This window comes from Silurus aristotelis (genome assembly GCF_946808225.1).
Source record: "Silurus aristotelis genome assembly, chromosome: 4".
Taxonomy (NCBI): domain Eukaryota; kingdom Metazoa; phylum Chordata; class Actinopteri; order Siluriformes; family Siluridae; genus Silurus; species Silurus aristotelis.
Window position 1 is genome coordinate 14,877,242 of NC_139577.1, and position 23,339 is coordinate 14,900,580.

The 23,339-nt window shown below is 38.1% G+C and overlaps 1 protein-coding gene across 5 annotated transcripts; it reads right to left on the reverse strand.

The window, feature by feature from the left end:
• Positions 1–558: 558 nt before the first annotated feature.
• On the reverse strand, positions 559–23,339 carry rab11fip5a (RAB11 family interacting protein 5a (class I)). Of its 5 annotated transcripts, none has more exons than XM_083540272.1 (6): positions 22,919–23,339; positions 12,854–13,384; positions 11,826–12,570; positions 5,370–8,000; positions 3,060–3,189; positions 559–2,840 (listed from the first exon to the last, which is right to left on the reverse strand). In XM_083540272.1, exons 2-6 carry the CDS (start codon positions 13,266–13,268, stop codon positions 2,583–2,585), a joined length of 4,179 nt encoding a protein of 1,392 aa, XP_083396398.1. In that variant the 5' UTR covers positions 13,269–13,384; positions 22,919–23,339; the 3' UTR covers positions 559–2,582. The 5 variants fall into 5 exon arrangements, 4 of the variants coding, with proteins under 4 accessions (XP_083396398.1, XP_083396397.1, XP_083396396.1 ...); XM_083540271.1 differs by lacking the exon at positions 22,919–23,339 and adding an exon at positions 21,717–22,902 and having other exon boundaries at positions 5,370–7,769; positions 12,854–13,365; XM_083540270.1 differs by lacking the exon at positions 22,919–23,339 and adding an exon at positions 21,717–22,902 and having other exon boundaries at positions 12,854–13,365.

Here is a 23,339-nt window from a genome sequence, read left to right on the forward strand (position 1 = left end):
AGTTACAAAATAAACACCTTCTAAAATGACATCCCAAATTGAAAATTGAGTTTATTTCATTGAGATGCAAAAGGACAAATCAGAGAGCTGATTTTAATATTCTCTTTCAATGATCAAAATGATTATCAATACAATAATCAAACAAGCAAACGTTTGCTATCTACGGACAGGCATAAGACAACCTGGACATCTCAAAGAACAGCACCTCAAGAAAAGACTTGATTTAACAATGAAACATTCCAGATCCCTATGAAGTAGTCAGCATTTGTGGACATGTCCTCTCTTTACATCCTTGGTTTTTGAAGAGATATATATATATATTTTTTTTATTGGATAAATTTATATATTATATATAAATAAATAAATATTTTTTTTCTTAATTGGATAAATTTATATATAAATAAATAAATTAACTAGATATGTAACTAACTATATACCAAGTAACTTAAATAATGCAGTGTGATAGCCCATTTTATTTAAAATAAAGTAAAGACAATGGCAATCTTTTTTTTTTTTTTTTTTTCACTGAATTACAAGAACAACAATGTGGGAACAGAATAAACACAAATAATGTTTTTTATTTTTAAACAAACTTACCAGAGGTTCTGCTACAGAAATGCAGCTTTAATGACCAAATTAACAATTAAAATATTCTATATTCATTCCACCAACACATTCTATAACATGACATTAAGTCAAGGGCACTTGTACCTCCTAACTGGACTGCAGGCTGCATCTGATTTTTCACAGTTCTCTAGCACTCGGCACTATTGCTTTCTACAGTACATTAAAAGACTAAGGGAAAAACGTGAAAACATCTCAAAGAACATTGTCATAGATTGATCGAACAGCTTATTCTCAAAACAGGGCATTACAAATAAAAGGCGGTAAAGCCTAAAAGGACAAAAATAAACAGTAAAAAGTGAGAAAGTAATTGTGACAAATGTGAGTTTAGAACAGATAATAGAACTTCAATGGAACAGCAAATTAATTTGTAAAAAAAAAAAAAAAAAGCATAAATATTATATTCTTTAAATAAGGACAAAGATAAAACAAGAGGTTTATTAAGAATTGTAAACTTTAGTCTCTGACTGACAATCCACTCAAACGACACGGTACCATACCAGTCTAAATTACTCAATACATCAATCACAACCTAGGAGCTAGAGATCAAAAGTCAATAAAGAGGATTTAAAACCTTAAATGATTCTAATTATGTTTTCTGACAAGTTACACATATATAGATCTCTGATTTTCTAGCTTAGCTGGACTAGAAGAATTACAGTAGCACATGAATACTGTAAATATCTTAGGTTCAGAGAATGAGCTAGTGCAGTGTATATGTGCATGTATTTGTGTTCGCTCAGTACTTATGCTTTTGAGGAAGAACCATTTAATTAAGTGTACGTGTGGCTTAAAAGTGCTGTTACACAGGCCGCTACCACACAACTACAGATGGTGCTACACTGTGAAAAACACTGATAGTGGAAACATCCGAGTAACATCAGAGTAACACTGCAGGCACATTGACACAGGCCGGAGCCATGGCTGCACTGGGAATACTGGGACACTGAATTATAGCAAGTTCGCACATTAAGTATTCCATAATCATCCACCTCTCTTATAGACAGTACTGTTTGTTCATCGCTCAACACTGAGGCAGTAATAGCCTTTGACATTACCCGATTTACCCTAACAGTCTGTTGGTAATCAGGTCTGAACGCACAGTCCCTTACAGTCACACCTCACGGAAAGGTACATAGCTGAAAAGTGATGGTTTCACCAATAACAGAACAGAGACATATGATAAGGCAGCATTTGGCATTTCACCAGAGTGGCATATATGCAGTTAGAACGGTATATATCCTGTTCGTTACACCTGAAAGCACTGGCAGCAATGTGTGCATGTTAGCTCGTGCAGAATGGAAAGAGGGACTGGTTGACGAACATAGACTGGGAAGCCAGCATGTTAGTGTGTGCCTCTACCCTTATGTTTCTCAGTAAAGTGCGGAAGACATGACATGAGGCACAAGCAGATGTGAACTGACCGATTCTGCTTTCGTTCGCAGCAATATTTTTTTTCTCTAACAATGTCTATAGAATCAGCCTGTTCAAGCAGCATAGTTTTATGAGCTTAAATGAGACAGGTCCCATCAATGTGCGAGGAATGGAAGAACCCAAAAAAAAATAAAAGTTGGCTTATGCATTACTTTAAGCAGCAAAGACTATTTACACACGTTTCCAAAAACCAGACCGTACTTTCCTTTAAGTGACAGGCAGCTTTGGTAACTAGCTGGACAGATGCCCCTCACACATTTGTTTAGGGAAAGTGAGCAACTATGTGAAATTTCTCTAAAATTCTTATTAGAATAGTGGGAGCAAGGGATATTGGAGGCTCAAATAGGTCGACACTGTATTTTGAGACAGCGAAGAATGCTAGATATTAATCTTTCCTGTGCCTGAACAATAATGTTTCATTCTACATTTACATGGTTGCAGTAGCAGTGCAGGGTTGCAACTTCTGCCTAGGGATTGTGGAAGATTTGTGAAGTGACAGTGAAATGTTTACTGACTCTACTGGGTCATTTTATTTTGGAACGGACTTGCAACAGTGCAGGTGTTTGTTCCATAATGCGGACTAGCAGAGTGTCAATATAATCCTCTAGATCTTTGATTAAAACTTTCATCTTCTTTATCTCCATCTCCCGCTTCTCTAGCAGAAGGCCACTGCGCTCATATTCTTCCCTCTCATGTTGGAGCTCTGCATCCCTTTGTAGCAGGAGTGACACCAGCTCACTGTGGTTCAGATGGTAGTAGGAGCCTCCACCTTCCACCAAGAGCTGAAAAGTTGAGAAAAAAAAAAAAAAAAAACAGCATTTAATAAATTATGTATTTGGGTAACTAAGTATCCATAGCTTTTTAAATGGCTTCTATAAACCCTTACTGACAGAAAAGAAAATACTTTTCTCTTCACCGATTTTACCCTTCAAATGTTCAATGGCAGTCCATTTCCTGTTGTAGAGTATTCCTCTTGCTATTTATTAATAAAATATTCATACCTTTTTGTCAGGTTCCTGGTCTCCTTGGTGACTTCGACCTGGATGAATGGTGGACTTGAGCTTCTCCAGCACAGAACGTCCTTCTGATCTCTTCTCATCTGGAGGTGTCAAAGGCTTCACTAGATGTGGACTAAAACACCCGAAAATAAGACAAAGAAAGATCTGTAAATACTCAGTTACAGTAATGAAAGACCACCAAAACCACATATTACTAGCCATCTCCGAAATGAAAGCAGCATGTTGTATGAAGCAGTCACATTGTCCCCAGGTCCAGGCAAAAGACAGCTATGCACCCACCACTGTGGAAACCACAAGAGAATGAAAGTGTATTTTGAGTCCGTAAACAACAAGGCATGCAAACAACAGAGAGAAAGTGTTTACACCCAGAAGGAAAAAAGTGAGTACACAATTATTGTTAAATTCTCCAGAACAACAAAAAAAAAAAAAAAAAAATACCACAACACCAGAAATTGTATAGTCTAATTTAGACTTTAATTAAAGAAAACTATAGCAAAGTGCTGATTGAATGCATGAGAAAGACAGAAGAAAATAAGATTAAAGTGCATCCTCACACTAAACTAATCAGAAGAATTTGGAAGGAAGTTTGAGTAGTGCAGATTACATGCAGACCTGAACACAATTTGAATTCGTTTTTTAATGTCATTTTGTTTAAAAAAAAAAAAATAATTATATACATATAGTACTGTGCAAAGGTTTTAGGCACTTGTGGAAAAATGCAGTAAAAAAAAAGAACCCTTTAAAAAAACCAAACGTGTTAATTTTTTTTTTTTTTTGCGAATAAAATGCAAAGTAAATGAACAAAATCAATATTTGGTTTGACCACCCTCTGCATGCAAAACAGCAAATCAATTCTTCTACGTACATTTGCACTTCTAGGTACAGTTTTTGAAGAAATTGGTTGTTAAAAATATATCTTTGAGAACCAACCGAGTCAGGTAATCCCAGACAGGCTCGACATTAAATCCAGAACTCTGGGGGCCAAACTATTACTTTGAAGATTCCATGTTCTTCTCTACAGTAAGGATAGTTTTTGACATTGGCTGTATGTTGCGGTTGTTGCCCTCCTGCAGAATATATTTGGGGTCAATTAGACACCTTCGTAATGGTACTGCATGACGGCTAAGTATCTGTCTGTATTTCTCAGCATTGAGGACACCAATAATCTCCAAACCAGATCCGAACATATTTGCAGAATTTTATTTGCCAAACTTTCAGCTTTTTTGCTACAGCCAAATTTCAGGTTTTGACTCATCAGTTCAGAGTACCTGCTGCTATTTTTCTGCCCCCCAGTTCCTATGTTTTGACTTCTTTGCTGACGATACTGCTGGACATTATCCGATGTGAAAGAAAAGTAAGTATAATCTGTCTTTCATCTGGTACATCAAGTTTTCTTAGCTGACAACTGTGTCTATGGTCCTCAACATTGTCCATTTCTTTGTGCTTTTTCCTGATCAGCACATCTTGGACCCCACTTTGCTTTGAAATCTTTGCCTGGTAGAGACTTTGATGCAGTATAGCTTTCAGTTAATGACCTTGTTTTAATCTACATACTGTTCATTTACTTTCTATATTGCTAATTGATAAATTCACACCATACATTTTTTTCCAACAACTGACCAAAACTTTGCACAGTACTGTGAGATATATATAAAAAATAATTATTATGGGGTGTGATTGTACACATTCGTACCAAATTGTTTTGCTGCAGGGCTTTTGGTTAGCGGTAACTGTGGCTAGTGCACAGCAATATGATTTGTAGTAAAACTCAGATTTTGTTCGACGCATGCACGAAATTGCTGCCACTTACTGCAATCAAGATTTTTATGACAGATGGATCTTTTTTTGTTTGTTTTATGTACAGTTTCAGGAATTTGTCTCAAAAAGAAAATCCTGACAATTTCTCATATTGCGGGTGTGATTGAATGACAGACATATAAAAAATGATGCTTGAAATATTCCGAGAATTAACTCCCATATGTATTTATCGCCATCTTAAAAATGTGCTCCACTACCTACTCTACGCAACCACTGTGGAGGGACTTTGAACGCACTATATTAATTTATATATTATTTAACCAAATCTGCATTTTATTTTCAATTGTTCTGAATTCTATTTGTAACTATTTTTGTACACAAATGTCAATTTAAATTTTTGCCCTGAACTGTAAATTTTGTGTACCGTTACACCCCTAAAATATAAACATCTTCCACAGAATCTGCAGAGATGCTGAATCACTCATACATACCCTCAAATTAAGTTAATCTCAAATATCACTCTTTTGACCTCACCTGCTTAGATGACCATCTACCTGATGTTCTTTCTGAGGAAAAGAATTGTGTGATGCAGCAAGCAAAGTTGGAAAAGCGTCAGTAGCCAGTGCAGTATGCTGCAATTTTGCTGTGACAGCGGGCACAGGAAAGGGGAACAATGGCATACTAGTAATCTCTTCGGCCACATGCGGTGTAGATGCAGCAAGTGGTGAGAGGTCAAGCAAAGATAATGGAGAGCTCATCAATTGATCATGCCCTGAAGTAGGCCTGCCCACCACTGCGGGTTCAGGGGGTGGTGGTTGACTAGTAGACCAGTTTACATCAATGTCCAAATACTCCCCTTGAGAAACAAAAGCTGTTGTACTTGTTTCTTGTGCATTTTTAATTCGTTGTGATACTTCAAGACACAATTCCATGTTTGTGAAAGTCTCCCTAGGTGCAGGATATGCGACAGGGCTTGTGCCAACAGAATGTGTCACAGCATGCTGGGCCACAAACACATTCTCCAGGGGCAAATCTGTTTTAACCAAGTCGTGAATAATGCTAGAGTTTGGCTTGAATGCAAAATCAGAATTGCACATATTCTCGGGTGACTGACAAAAATCTGTGATAAGCTCCAGGTCCTCTAAAGCATCAGAACATTGCACTTGGTGAAACCGATGAGGCAGAGCTGAGGAAATATCATCCCTATACATATGAGAATCTAACATTAAAAGATTTTCCCCTGCTTTTGGCATCATGTCTAAGACATCAGGCATACTTTCATGTAGCAAATCTTGTTTCATAACAGAGTCCACTGGGGGATTGTATTTTTGTATTGATCCATTTGCAACAGTATCCATTATGACCTCTTTTTCTAAAGTGTTCTGGGAAGCAACACATTTTGTAAATTTCAACATTTTTGGTGAAGCTTTTTGGGAAATCTCGGCTGGGTCTTGCTGCAGTTTCAATATGATCCTTTGAGAAAAGTCATTTGTTGTCGAAATGTCCTGGGTTAAACCGGATTTTAGGTTGGCTTCTTGAAATGTGTAATTTTCCAGAGTGGCCACTGGAGAGAGTTGAGATACAGCAAGAGAAGTATGCTGTGACATGCATGTTAGGTATTGCTCAGAATCTACACTCCTATACAGGCTATCAGAGAGCACATTCTTGGGAGACACTGGTGAAGATAGTATGTTTCTGTTACCTTTTGGTGTCTCCACCTCACAGTGTTTTAGGCCAGTTTCAGGTAAACTGTTATTCTTAAAAAATCCCTTCGATAGATTACTAGATGAATCACTGCATTTATCCCTTTCAAGTGACATGTTGCTTGAGTAAGTAGAAGCAGAATCCATAAGAACATTCAAGTTCTTGAGATAAAAACCTTCCTCTTCAAAATTAACTTCACTTTTGTTCAGTGATTCACACACTGGATTACCTGTAGGATCTTTTTCTATGGTCAGTTTTCCTTGCAACACAGACGCACTGGGTCCTAAGGGAATAGACAACCCTAATGTATATGTTGCTGGAATGACATCCAAGCATGTTCTTTCTTTAATAGGAGACACCACCAATTCCAAATCTCCATCTCCTGTTCCAAGATCACCTTCCGATTCGAAGTTCTTCTGTTCTTTTGGTAGGGACTTTGGGACATTACAACTCCTGCTTGGAGATTCAGGTGCCACAATGGAAGGTTCTTCCAGAATATCAAAATTACTGTAAAACAGAGATGTATTCTGGATTTCAACAGACCCTTTAGCGTCATCATCATCCGTTTGCCTCTCAGAAGACATAGATTTTCTAGTTTTGTCTTCAGACTTTTCACCCCGGACTAAATATCCAGGTGATTCAGAATTGGGTGCTGAGGGTTCAAGTGTCACAGATGACACAGGCATTGCATTTGATGTATTCTTTTGGAAAAACGAGACTGCACTGAATTTATCATTATTAATTGTAAATTCTGGAAGTGTAGGGTAAGGGCATGCTAAAGCATTGAGTTCAGAGAACTCTATGCTTGAGTTTTGAGGCAATGAGGAGTCAATTTCGGATTCTAAAGCATCCCGAGAAACAAATTTGCAGAGATCAACCTTCTGCATGCTACAGCGTACAAATTTAGCTTCAGCTTCAACATGAGATTGAAGGTCACCTTCAGCACAAGTGGGAGTTGGATTTGTTGGTTCAATTGAGCAAGAAGGAAGCACATTCAACATTTGACTATTAATCTTCGAGTTTAGCTTTAGTCGACCATCAATGAAATCATCCCACTGAGTATATTTGTAAGAGTCACCAGACACATTAGTTCTGCAAAAAGAACTGGTTAGATTATCTGATGATCCATCCATTAGGGCTCCTTTTGCATTTCCAGCTTCATCTAAGTGTAAAGGAGGGGTGTGGCTTCTTGGTCTGGATGCAGGCACTTCAGGTTGATAGATGGATGAGCTACAGAGAAAGGGCAAAGCAGGTGTTAAAGGAGTAACAGTATGCAGCTCCTGGAAAAATGGATTCTGCTTAAGTAGTGAAAAGAAAGGGTTAGCCGGAGAGATGAATGATGTGGAAGTGAAGGGGTTAGTGTGTTGGTAAGGCATATCCTCTGAAAAGTCAGTAGGGCACAAGGATAAAAGGGGACAGGCTCGGCTGGCTGGGAAGTCTGTCTGTGGAGCAACCAGCTGGCTGTGAATAAAAGGCACACACAGTCACCCCATTAGACACAAAATTAAATCTCTCAATTGCCTGCAGTATTTGTGTGAACTATACATTCAGCAATATAGACTAAATGGACAAATTTTGGAACACCTGACTTTTTTAGCCATATATCTATCTTGAAGGCACACAATTGTATAGGATGCCTTTAGATGGGGTAGCATTACATTTCCACTTCACTAGACCTGTTCCAGAATGACAATGCACCTGTTCACAAAGCAAGCTCCATGAAAATATGGTTTGCATGGGTTGTCGACAATCTTGAGTGATCTGGAACAGAGCTCTGGCCTTAAATGATCACTTAAGATTATTTCAATATCTTACTGCACCCCATGTCTCCTTCCCAGAGATCAGTGCCTGACTTCAACACCCTTGGGATTGAATGAGCACAATTCTCCACTATCACACTAAAATCTAGTGAAACATCTTCCCAGATGAGTGCAGGTTAGTGTGAAATCTTGAGTAGCAGGACATAGAAATGAAAATGTAAACATTCAGATACTACAATCTTTCAAATAGAATTTATTTTCTCATTATTCTACACTCAGTAACCTATTAATGAAAACAGAATTCTAGAAATAACAAAAAAAATAAATTAATTAAACCATTGCATACATAAATATTTAGACAAATATTTACTCAGTTAGAGCACCTTTTTAACAAATACAGCTTCAAACCTTTTGGGATTTGACGCAACAAGCTTAGCACACCAGAGATGAGGGATTTTCTGCCATTCTTTGTCAAATTCTCTCAAGCTAGGTCATGTTGGATTGGGACCGTCAGTGAACAGCATCTATTAGATTTTTCCAGAGATGTATAATAGGGTTCAAGTCAGGGCCACCCTAGGACTTTCACAGAGTTGTCCCTAAGCCACTCCTGTGTTGACTTGGCTGTATGCTTAGGGTTGTTGTGTTGGAAGGTGAACCTTCTGCCCAGACTGAGGCCCTGAAAACTGTTGAATAGGATCTGTGTTCTTTTTCTCTGTACCAAGTCCCTGCTACAGAGAGAAACAAAACACAGCATGATCACTTTTGGGATGGTTTTAGGCATGTGATGAGTGGTGCCAATTTTCCTCCAGACAGAATGTTTAGAATTGAGGGCCAAAATGGTTAATTTGTGGTTTAATCAGACCAAAGAATCTTGTTTCACACAGTGTAAAGGAGCAATTATATAGATTTGTTTGAATATTGTTACTTAGAATTACATTTTTATTTAAATTAATTATTGGTTAGAATGTTTTTATTTTTCACGTCAAGACTCCTTAAAGCCAAGCTCGTTTAATTATTTTAAAAGGAGAAAATAGAATCACCAGTTTACTTAAGATTCATCTCTTTCTCAGGTTTCTTTTATGCATTCACAGTTTTGCACAGAGGAGAACCTTCTATCTAGTCACTCTGCCCTTAAAGTCCAGTTTAGTGAAGGGCTGCAGTGTTGATTGTCCTTCTGGAGTTCAGTCAGAGTGACGATTGGCTTCTTGGTTACTACTCTTACCAAGACCCTTCTTTCCTGAATGCTCAATTTGGCTGGGCTAAGAGCTCTTGAAAGAGTCCTGGTTGTGCTACACTTCTTCCATTTGAGATATATGGAGAGCACTGTGTTCTTGGGAATCTTCAGTGCAGCAGAACCTTTTTGTAGCCTTCCCCAGATTTGTGCCTTGCGGCAATCGTTTCTGAGCTTTGCAGGCAGTTCCTTCGAACTAATGGCTTAGTTTTGCTTGGATATGTATCGTCAGCTGTGAGGCCTTCTATAAAGAGGTGTGTGCCTTTCCAAATCATGTCATCAACAAACTTTGATCAAATCCAGTCAAGGTGTAGAAACATCTCAGAGGCACCTGAGCTCATTTTCAGGTGATGTTGCAAAGGGCATGAATACTCATGTAAATGTGATTCAAATAAGCTTTTTTACATGTATGTTTTCAGTTTGTTATTATGGCATATTGGATGTAGATAAATGAGAACAAAATATCAATTTGAATGATTGTAATATCAGGCTGCAACATAAAATTGAAAAAACGTGAATGATCCTTCCAAAAGCAGCTTATAATTGACATGGTGTAATTCAATTGTGTTTTACATTATATTTTTTTATCCTTTTAATAAGTGACAAAAATAATTGTATCATTTAGATACAACAAACAGCCACTATTCATTATCAATAATAGGAAAGGGCAGTTTGTTTTACAAAACACTTTATGACCAAATACCTGCTCATATAACTCATTAAACCAGGTTAGAATTAATAACAGATTAGCTATTTGAGTTTGTATTTTAATAAGTAATCTTAAAATGAATCACTGAAGGCTACAATGCTTTCAGTTAAGGTCAGTGCAGAACAGAGTCAGGGTACAATCATCTGTAAAAACCTCTTTTAAAACAACTACACAGTATGTGTTCCTGGAAAGAGTAAAAGTAAATTAAATGATACCACACATGCTTTATTTAGGCCAGACTGCAAGCAGTGCAGAGTTAGGACACCATAATGATCATCCAACTATATCAGAGAAAGAGTGAGAGCAGCAGAGCCAAGTAGCATTGAGACAATGTAAAATAAAAGGAAAAAGGTGAATTAGGGCAGTAAATAAAACAATGCATCACAATCATATCGGTGGACAGTTAGGGCACCTTCATTTCATTTTTTCTTTACAGTAAAAAATATGAAAAGTTCTATGAATTCTAGCAGCAGTTGTCACTAAATTCAAACACTGTACAAAATCAGTGTACACAGATTAACTAGTAAGTATCTTGAGTCAATAATTGACAAGAGATGCATCACACATGCAACAGTTCAGACAGTTATACGTCAAAGAATTTTTTTATAAGAAGTAAAAAAAAATGTATAAATAAATAGACACGTAGTAAAATTAGATGCCAGTCACGATTTTAAATAAATTCAATTTGCATACATTTAAGGTATTGGAAAATATCATTCATACGTTCATGATGCTTTCATCAGCACACATTATACTTTAGAGGCTCTTAAAAAAATGTTGAAATTACAAAGTTTGGTATTTTTCTTCAAACCCTGCATGCCTCTGGCCCCTGATACAGAAAACATTGAAATAAACACAGCAATGGAGTGGCACACAATAGTTAGTTCACAATAGCTTTGAACCCTCTTTGAAAACTGTCAACATACAAATAAAGAATAAAATGCAGCTTGATATGATCTGTATTGAGAAGCATGCCAAGATCCCTCTACAAGTGCATGTGACATTGATAGATGTTACAAAAGTTGCTCAGTGCTGTTGTTTTTTCCAATTGAAAATATATCCAAATCAAGCACTTATAAAGCACGCTTTGATATAAGTGCTTTGCATAAACAAAGTTTAGGTTTATAAAAGATCAATGCAGCTTTTTCAAAAGACTTTTTTTTTTTAATTAAAGAAAACCGTATTCCCATTGTTTAAACCCAAAGAATCTTGAAAATGAGCAGATGTGGATAAACTATAATACAGTGCATGCATCAGCGTTCCTCAAACATTAGCATCTTTACCAATTTTGTTAACAGTAACCTGAATCAAAAGAAGATAGTTGCACTAAAACACACACACACACACACACACACAGCGCCATACATTTATATCTGTTGATCATCTTTAGGAGCCTACTAAAAGGAATCAAACAGCCAAAGCAGGTGCTGTGGACAAATTTATAGTTGGGGAGCAAAGAGAAAATGCAAGAGACACAAAATGTGCTATGATCTAATCTGGCTATGTTGAAATAAGTGTCAGCACAAATGAGAAAACATTTATACACGTTTTATAATAAAATCAGTCAGTAATAAACATGGTTTTACCTTGGTTTACTGTATGGGTCCTTAGAGCTGAACCAGCCTCTGTGTCTTCCCTCTGCAGCTGGCTGAACAGGACCACTTTCCTCTTTTTCTCCTCGTGTATGAGAGAACAAGCTTCGCTTCTTCTTGCCCTGAACATCTCTCTCACTTACAGACGCAACCTTCTCAATCACTGGTTCATCAGCAATCAGCCCAGCATGCTCCAGTGCAGCAGCAATGGCCGCCTTCTCCTCCTCTCCTGGTTTGTCAAAAGACCAGCGACGGCCATCTACAGGCCCGCCGCCCTGCTGTTTCTCTTTATGCCGAGAGAGGTTCTGCAACGACAGAGAGAGTGCAGACCCCTTCTGCAGCAGCCCTAATGCAGGGAACTGCACGTCAGGCTTAGATTTAGATTCCACTTTAGGCTGCTGAATCTGAAACTCTAAACTGGATTGAGGTTTGATTTCTGAGGGTTGGGCTGTTTGGGCCTGAGTAGATTTGCTTTTCTCTGGTGGGCTTGACTGAGGAGTTTGCTGTGATTCTTGTTGGGTCTCTATCTGTAGCCTTGGCTGTTGTAGTACCAGTGAGGGGGGTTGGTGAGTAAGAGGAGAGGTTTCCACTGGATTTCCATTAACACATACAGAGGGCAGGAGAATGGGGGCATCAATGTCAGTGGTCAAGGAATGAGGCACTAAAATGCTAAGGTCACACACCTCATCAAACACACTTTTGACAGGTGAGACTAGTGGTGAGGGAGCTACTGTGTGCTCTGAGAGAAAAAGAAAAAAGGGAAGTGAATTAAAGACCACAGAACGTTAACGTGTTCTTGTCTGTCTATATGTATTACTAAATATCTACAAGGAACAAGAAGACAAAAATAAAAGTAAAAGGTTGCTTTGGCTGATCAGAAACATTCTCGATTATTATTTGTTTTTAAAAACTATTTATTTTTACTACATAATTTTTTGTTAATTATATTTAGGGTCTGATTTAGCTTTGGAAAAGAATAATAATTAGGTTTAAACATTGAATAGAGAACAGGTTACATGTACCTGGGCTGTTGTCTGCAGTCAGGTTGCTGCTGTTACTTGGCGAATTGGAGAGGTCAGAGACCACTACACTGATGCCAGCAGTTGGACTTAGGCTGCCCCCCCTGGAAGACGACTCACTGCTTTCCGAACCTAAAGACGTGCTAGAGCGCGTGTCAGAAGACTTGCGTAACCGTCCATGGAGAAAATAACTCCTCATTTTACTCCTTCTCAACTCCCCTCCTTCATCATCCTCATAATCTTCTTCACCACCACCATCACTTGGCAGACGGCTTCGCGTGCGCGTTAACGTCCCGTAACCCCCAGGCACGACGGCCGAGGAAGACTCTTCATCCCCACCATGCTTCCGGGCACGCATGCGCTCACGCAGCCTGATGAAGGCTGACCGAGGTTTGTCCTTCAAAGAGAGGTCATACATGCTGGCTGTCAGATTATGGCGAGTGAACTGCACAGTTAGCTGAAGCTCCCCTCTTTCTTTCTCCTTTTTGCCAGTTTTAGAATTAAGCTTGTACCACCTGGGGGAAAGAGAGATAGCTTAATCGATTGAACTTATACACACGCAGGCATATATGTGGCAAGCTGTCATGGCCAGCAAGGCCTCTCTCTGATGGCGTTTCACTGATTTATATTTTGTATTGTTTTGTTCATGAATATGTATTTAGTTATTACTAATTGTCGATTCTCATTTCATACCATTTCTCTTGGGTGTGCTGCTGCTGCAATTTTATGCTGAAGTTTCTATTCAATCAGATTTAAGCAGTCACATCAAATATTGACATACGGTCAGCAGAAATAAACAGCGAGTGTAGATAGCAGTGCACCTGTGGCTGCAGTGAAAGTTGTTGAATTGTGTTAATTGGGCTTCTTGCTTTAGTAATGCCACTTACTCTTACTGCATAAGATACAGGTCTGTGATGCAGTTCTTCGTTATACTGCATTTCTGCAAATATTGATGGTATAGCCATGGAGTCTTAATGATGGTATTAAGAGGTGGACTGATTTAGATAGGACATCACTGAAGGCCTACATGCGAAATGAACAGCCTGTTATTGGTGGGTGTGTGTGTGTGTATTTGTGTGTAACACACACACGTATGTATGTATGTATGTATGTATGTATGTGTGTGCACAATTTCCCTTTTTCTTACTTGAACTACCATATATGTTTGTATACTGTTCTCAAACAGGTAATAGTACTAGGCAGTAAATGGCTAAAATATTTTAATTCATCTCTATAAAGTGTAATAGTATTACAAAATACCCCATTTGCTCAATACACAATAGAAGAAACTGATTATGCACATTAAAAGAGCTAGATTGTAAATTACATTACCAAAGGTGATGATTCAGTTTGGAAGCATTACATACTTAAATATTTTAACTTTTACTGACTTGCTATAGAACAAATTCTCTTTTTATCGAGTTCAGCATTTCCCCTTAAATCATCAAAATTTATATTATTTTATACATACATACATACATACACACAATACCATGGGAATTTCAGACCTCATTAGTGGAAAAGCTAGATCACTTTCTTCTTATAAAATGTAACACTTGTTAATAACTACTCTTATCAGAGCTAAACTAATGCAGGGCCCTGGGCCAGAGTCACAAATATTTTATAATAACAGACCCTGAAGCCACAATTATTCAAGTGAGACATAAGAGGACTATAGTAGAAAATATATATTAAAAAAAATAATAATAAAATAAAAAAAAACCTGGCCTAGCTGAGCTGAAAGTTGAGTGATTAGTTTTCATTTGCACCTGGGTCACAATGTTTTACAATAGTAATGCTCAGAAATCTTTAGATCTGGACAAAAGGCAAGTAGATTAATAAAGCTCAGAACAATTAACAACCAGCATTTTAATGGTCCTTACATGCCATTTAAAAGATTTCATCCGTGTTTCAACCAAAATGATAGCCACTTCTTTATAGGAACCAACTTGTTTTAAATAATTTGTCTAAATAAATACGGCCCTATGCAGCCACAGAAAATAAATAAATAAAACTTCCTTACAGTGATCTATGTTAGTGGATAGTTAAGTTACCTCATACAACAGTTTGCAAATGCATTTTTTTATACCAAATCTAACATGATCTAACATTAAAAAAAACCCAAAATTATTTACTAAAGTCAATATTAGGTTATAAATAAAGTAATGTAATGTCATACACAATGTTTTTATGACAAATTAGTAGCATTCACAAGATTTTATTCATCATTAATTTTTGCAGTTAACCATTAAACATGTACACATGGAAGTAGAAAGAAATTACTTTATAAACAGACAATAAGCTACAATTCCTTTATACATTGATCGCTATAACTTAAGTGGCTTTGTTATGCATGCCTTCTTTACCCTGCCAATTAAAAGGAAATTTTGCTTTGCACATATCTGTGGGCAAAAGGGCATAGTGTACAGTGGTGTGAAAAAAGTGTTTGATTTCTTGATTTCTTTGCATGTTTGTCACACTTTGTTTCAGATCAAACTAATTGAAATTAGTAAAAGATAAGTAAACACAACATGCAGTTTTTAAAATGAAGGTTTATATTATTGAGGGAAAACAAAATCTAAAACTACATGGCCCTGTGTGAAAAAGTGTTTGCATCTTTGTTAAAACTGGTTTATCACACCCGAATTTCTCTATCCACACCCAGGCCTGATTACTGCCACACCTGTTTGCAATCAAGAAATCTCTTAAATAGGACCTGCCTGACAAAAGTGAAGTAGACCAAAAGATCCTCAAAAGACATCATGCAGAGATCCAAAGAAATGTAGACACAAATGAGAAAGAAAGTAATTGAGATCGATCAGTCTGGACAAGGATATAAATCCATTTATAAAGTGTTGGGACTCAAGCAAACCACAGTGAGAGCCATTATTCACAAATATCAAAAACATGGAACAGTGGAGAACCTTCCCAGGAGTGGCCGACCGACCAAAATTACCCTAATAGCCCAGCGACGACTCGTCTAAGAGGTCACAAAAGACCCCACAACATCCAAAGAACTGCAGGCTTCAGGCCGCAGTTAAGGTCAGTGTTCATGACTCCACCATAAAAAAAATAAAAAAATTTTAAAAGAGACCGGGCAAAAACGGTCTGCATGGCAGAGTTCCAGAATGAAAACCGTAGCTTAGCGAGAAGAACAAAGGCTCATCTAGGTTTTGCCAGAAATTTTTTTTATGATGCCCAAGACCTTTAGGAAAAATACTTGGAACTGAAGAAACAAAAGAAACTTTTTGGAAGGTGTGTCTCCCATTATGTCTACCATAAAAGTAACACTATTTCAGAAAAAGAACATCATACCAACAGTAAAATATGGTGGTGGTAGTGTGATGGTCTGGGGCTGTTTTGCTGCTTCAGGACCTGGAAAACTGGCTGTGATAAATGGAACCATGAATTCAGCTGTTTACCAAAAAGTCCTGAAGGAGGATGTCCAGCCATCTGTTCGTGACCTCAAGCTGAAGCGAACTTGGGTTTTGCAGCAGGACAATGAGCCAAAACACACCAGCAAGTCCACCTCTGAATGGCTGAAGAAAAACAACATGAAGACTTGAGTGGCCTAGTCAAAGTCCTGACCTGAATCCTATTGAGATGCTGTGGCATGTGGTTCATGCTCAAAAACCTTCCAATGTGGCTGAATAACAACAATTCTGCTTAGATGAGTGGACCAAAATTCCTCCACAGTGCTGTAACATACTCATTGCAAGTTATTGCAAACGCTTGATTGCAGTTATTGCTACTAAAGGTTGGCCAAACCAGTTATTATGTTTAGGGGGCAAACACTTTCACACAGGACCATGTAATTATGAAAACCTTCAATTAAAAACTGCATGTTGTGTTCACTTGTTATCTTTTGCTAATATTTTAATTAGTTTGATCTGAAACAAGTGTGACAAACATGCAAAAAAATAAGAAATCAGGACGTGGTCAAACTTTTTACACTACTGTATATGCACCTGTGTAAAATTGCCTCATTCCTCTTATCTTACTTGGGGCAACTTGTGTTATAATGACTCATTGTGTGTCTAGCTATGTACACAAACCCACAAAACAAAACAAAAAAAAACGCTGCTGACATGCCCTGCATCAGAAACTTGCTCATCAGCAGTATTGATCTCATACATGCATGCACAGACATAACATTACTTTCATTGTGTAATGAGCCCAGAGATTTGGATCACCATGCTGCAGGAAAATGCTGCAATATTTTCTTTCTGCTCACAGCTGCATGTCTGCACCAATGAACACATAACCCATTATGGTCACTGTCGCTCACATCCACCCCCCACCCTCACAGAGCTGGGTTTAGCATATATAGGTTTAGTATATATATATATATATATATATATATATATATATATATATATATATATATATATATATATATATATATATATATATATATATATATAGGTTTAGTTTATGACACACACACTAAAGTAAACAGGGAACACGACACGAGTCAAAAATTTTAAACCAATTCATAAAAGATAATGTCTAGCAAGGCTTTACTTCCTTTTATACCCACTCTCTTTCTTTATGTTTTCACAGACACAAACATTTATTATAAGTGTAGATCCTAAACCTGGCTACATCTGAAGAGTGGACATAATCATTCTCATCCTGCACCTTTAGCCACAATAATATAATGATGCTTATATTTCTCTTATTGTATGCAATGAAACCAAACGTCACTAACTTCAGCACCATCTATATCCATACTCAAATGTTTCTCACACACACACACACACACAAAGAAAAAGGTGATCTTAGAGTCTGACCTAATAGCAATAGGATTAAGGTTTTTATTGTCCTAGGTAGCAAATCTTCAGTCTGCCAAATTTTGTTGAGATGCTCACTTCATTTCCTTTTTGAACATCCACAAACAGACTCAACCCAATTGTGTTAGACATTACAAACATTTATGTGACAAATATGAAACTATGCCTCAAAAGCCAAGAAACTGGTTATATAATGCCTTTAAGCCCTGTGTGTTGATTGTTAAAATAAATGCCATAATAAAAAAAAAAAAAAAAGAAGAGTGTGGACACTGCTTTGCACAAATTGCTGTGCCAATGTGCAAGACACCATGCTATTCCTTTTTGCAAGTACTTGGACAATTAACAACACCGTCAATGTCTGAGAAGCTATAAGAAATAACATGGCATGTTAAAACAATGACACAGCAAAAAACAGTATCTAGATGCATCTTGTATTTGAAAGCATAACTGTATTAACAAGAGTGACGCACAGAGTCACAGTAAACATTCTGTAAAAAAAAACAACACACACTTCACAGAATGTGTTATATAAATTATTTTTCTCGGGGCCCTGTCTTATTGACCAACTAATTTGATTTCCTATTTCATAGACATGCAAAGGAAGTGGTGAGAATTAAAAGTTGTCTCAGAAAACACACTTATTTCCACCTACATATGCATTCACACACTAAGTAATAATTACTAGGGATCTGTTATCGAGGCGTTAGCAAAGCTGCATGTAATAATTTGCATAAGCCAAACCAAATAATTATCCAAAGTTTAAGAACCGCTGCTGCATTCGCATGTATATCTTTCTGAATATTAGTGACCTGTAAATTACTAGGGGCATGCATGACACAGCTGGATTTGGATTTGGTGAGACCCATGTAATTCCTTAAACCAAACGTTTACAGAGCTGAAATTCCAAGTGTAAAGCAAACCTTTAAAATCACATCTATGGCATTATAAATATGCATTGTTTAACAGCATAAATAAGTAAATGTTTTGACATGTACTTTCTACTGTACAACTTTTCAGTCTTGAGTTAATTTCCACACATTTAGTGGTAAGAGTAAGAAGCATTCTATATAGGATTTTTTTTTATAGATTTGTTGTGTAAAATAAATTAATGAATAAATGACAAATAAATCAGTTCATATCCAACATAACAAATTCAGCCCATTATGTCTAATTTTACTGCTCCATACTATTTCTCCATGCTACCTAGAGTGAGCCAAAAGTATATTCCTAACAAACCAAAAGTCACATTTCTGGTTAAGTTTATGGTGTTATAAAGGCCACAATGACAATTAAGCCACATATTAAATAAATCATACATAAATAAATATTAAATAAATCATACACTTTATTAGCACCTGTATATGTATACAGTTACAGCAATCAAGAGCTTAAGATAATCTTATTATTTATCTCTAATTATCAAAATGGGGAAATTTTTATCTCTGTGACTTTAACCATGTCATATTTATTGGTGCCAGATGGGCTAGTTTGAGTTTTTTTTTTTTTTTTTTTTTAAAGATACTGCTGATCTCCTGGGATTTTCACATACAACAGTCTCAAATTTACACAAAATGGTGAAACAACCAAAAAAAACACCAAGTGACAGTTCTGTGGGGTTGATATGAGAGATCAGAAGGAAAATGAAGATTGGTTCATGCAGCCAAGAAGAATATAGCAACTCAATCTCTTAAATAACCCTGCTGGGAAACATGGATAAAAATCTAAACCTGGACCACCACACTAGATTCTAGTCAAGCAAGAAAATTCTTTTTTGAGGCAGTAATAGGAAAATTAGAAAAAAAATATTTAACTGGCCAATTTAAAAATAAATTGTCCAGATTCTTGATTTAAAGCTTTGGGATTTGATGTGGTCTTCTGCTGCTGTAGCTCAGCCACCTGAAAGTTGGATGTGCTGATGTGTTCTGCAAAACACTTTACTGTTCACCACAGCTGTAAAGAGTGCTTATTTACAATAGACATGCTGCAGCTTAGACAAGTCAGACCAGGTGTTTCGGTCTGTGGGAGGGATTCTTATCCTATGTTTAGAAAATGTGTTTTTTTCCCCCTGCATCATTCTGTGCAGACCGCTATGTGTAAATACAAGGAGATCAACAGTACTGATCTGCATCAACAACCATGGCACAGTCTCTAAGTCACAGATCATATTAACTAAAGCTCTTACCCTGTATCTGTATGAGTTTATGCACTGTGCCAATGCCACATGACTAGCTGACTGCATAAATGCGAGTTCACGTGCTACTTATATAGTGTATAAGTCAGTGATCTACAGTTAAGGCTGCTCCACGTTGTGCTTAGATAGCTGCTGTAGCCAGTTGACAAACAGGTAAAATTTCCACATTGTAAAGGCTGCAGAGTATAGCAAAGTTTGCTCAAAGTGGTAAGCCAGAAGAGGGGGGAAAAAAAGTTTACCCTTAAGGGGTTTGTATATATTCAGAGTCTTAAAAAGAAAAGCCTTACATCACCACTAGTCTTATCTTGCCATATTCTAAAGACATGTCAATGTTTAGGTACAGTGCTGCAAGAAACTTATATGTAACTAATATCAGATAACAGCATTAAATATTACCTACATTAGTTTGCTATATGTAACTGGACAGCCTGTATGATCACACAGAAGCATTATCTTTCGAATGTGGTTCAATATGACCATTATTTCAAATGATATTCGAGGTTACAGTTCGTATCACAGCAACTTAATTTAAAGTTAACCATTTTACACTTCTAAATATTGCTAGAAATGTAATAATTAAAAGGTTTACAAGACCACAAATTTTGACAAATACTGCAACTGTAAATGGTCAAACACTGATTTAAAACTGATCTTTTCATGTGGTACATTTATATTGAATATTTATAATTATGAAGCTAGTTACTCAATGGAATTTTACTGCATGACTAGCTTGGAAAAACAACACCTTGCACGGTAGCATTTTATAATATTTAGTTCAACTGTGCCCAGCCTCATTCCTGAACATTCAACACACCCAGCTCTAATCTTCAGTAAATGCTCGTACACAGTTACACCTTCATTAGTTAGAACAGGAATGGTATACGTGGAGTACAACAAAAGTCTTCTGCCAAGTTACTATATACCACGAAGATTTTTCATCTACCTGTACCTATGACAGAGGTTAACTGTGCAATGTACTGAAGAATAACAAGCAATATAATAGATAATTGGTGTTTGGACCCAAAACCAGATATTCAACAAAAATACACAAAGAGGATCATTCCAGTGGTGTATATGTTCTAAGCAGTATTGGTTCTCTGTATATGCACAGAGAACCTTTGAGAAAAGTCACCACATAAGACACCACATGACCACTGGTCACATGTAGAAGACTCAATGCCATCCAGGCTTAGTATTTGTGAATTTTACTTATCATTTAGTTTTCCCATTACAGACTAAACTACATTACCGATGAGGACTGCCTTTGTAGGCTTAAAGTTAGCTTACATTTATAGGAAGAGGCAAACATGAGTTCTGTGAGAACAGGATGTTCATTTTCACATTTGAAACAGGAAACAAAAGTCTAGTCTCGGAGTCTGTAAGAGGTTTATGTATACGGTGACCTTGAGGCTGATAAATTCTCTGTAAAACACGTTTGGAATAAAATACACTACATTGATCACAGCACAATGCCACTCAGGTGGTATCAGTAACTATCATTAGGCCTCCTTCACAATCCTCCCTCTGCGAACTGTATGAAGGAGGGCGTGACTGCGGAGTGGATTGCAGCACTCTCTCTCTCTCTCTGTGTGTGTGTGTGTGTGTGTGTGTGTGTGTGTGTGTGTGTGTGTGTGTGTGTGTGTGTGTGTGTGTGTGTGTGTGTGTGTGTGTGTGTGTGTGTGTGTGTGTGTGTGTGTGTGTGTGTGTGTGTGTGAGCTAGACCGCTCTTTTCACATGAACTGAAAACCAGACACCGGCTATAATGTCCATAAGACAAACTTACAGGCATTTGTGTACGTGTGCAGGAAGACAAAACTACTGATGCTACTTAAGTAAACAAATCAAATAACCCAGCAGCCAATCTGAAGGCAGATAAACCTACTCGTTTCTCATGCATGCGCGCTCACGGAACACCTTGTCCACCGCGATCACGCTCTGGCCGAGGAACACGTCCAGGCCGATGAGCGCGCGGTGCATGACCGTGAAGGTGAGGTCGCAGGTGCCCGCCGGGAGCGCGTCTCGGCCCCCTTCCTCCAGGACGCCAGGCTGCAGCTCGAACGAGCACTCCTCGCCCCACTCGGGCTCCGTGGTTTTCTCCATCACGCACGTCGAGTACTTCTCCTTGCCGAGTTGCACCACGGCGTAAGCGTCGCTGGTGCCGTGCTTGCCCTTGGCGCGGAGCCCGCGGGCGCGGATCACCAGCACCTGCACGTGCGTCGGCACCCATCGCTGCTCCTCGTCCCTGTTTACCGAGGCCATGGGCGCGCGTGCTCGCGGCACCGGGACATAGACCGCGAGAAGGACGGTGACGTTGAAAAAAAGAAAAAGAAAAAACCCACAGTCTAAGCACCGTCGTGTGAAGCCCGAGTACTGCGCTGCTGCAGAGAGACCGTCATCCAAAGCTCTCAGCAGCTTATTCCCCGCCGCTGCATGATTTCCGTCAGCGGGTACACGCCTGCTACACGGTATGAGACCGTCTACCTCGAATAAAATCTATGAATCACGTTTTCCCCCCCCAGCGTTTTGTGTGCGCGCGTGTTCCGCGATGTATCACGCTCCAGCACGGCCGAGGGTTCTCGCCTTTGCGGCGCTGTTGCCACCGAATCAGTCCGCCGACGTCACTGCTTTATCCTCCCGCTAAACGAGGAAGTACCGGAAAGCTCTGCGCTGATCGGTTTTCAGCAGCACTACCTTACTACACAGTATGTTAGAGTAGTATGCCATTATTTCTAGCTTTTAGTATGAACCCGGTTTGGTTAGTAATCTTTAATTCGTGCTAATCCGGTCATATCCTGCGAAGGGATGCAATATTTTAGATTTAATTTATAATTACCGTTGGATGCGCTGTTGCCTGCGTAGTCTAACACCCCCCCACCACGTCTCTCCTTTTCAGCGCTTAATCATTCAAAATGGCTACACCGGTTGAGGTCCTGTAAAGGAATTCCCTTATTATGCCTAATAACGACATGCTGTTCCAGATGGCAGTAAAGAGACACTTTGTAGTTTAGTGAAAACTGGGCCGACTTTTCAAAGATTCATTGAATGAAATACACCACTAGCTTACCTGTGGAAAAAGCCAGAGACAGGCCCTGACTGCACAAAGAACCAGAATGTTTCAGAGAAAGCTGAAGCCCACAGCGCCTATATCATCATCTGAGGGTAATTAGGTGCTCATCATCATCATCATCATCATCAAAGATCCCGGGCGTGGCTAGGTGCAGAGTTTACGGTTCATGAAAACAGCACGTTGGAAGATCATATAACTTTTGAAATCAATAGAGAATACATGAACTCACTGTATGCACATAATTTTTTTATAGAGATATTAAAGGGTTATAATTTGTGGATAAAATACACGTGGTTCTTTTTCCTCCTGGATGGACCTGTATGTAAACTTGTGTTAAGCGTCCAGCGCCAATGGCTTGGGGAAAGACATTGAATATTTGTATGTGACTTAGACTGTTACATTTCTTTTTGGAAAGTATTTTTTCCCATTCCATTTAAA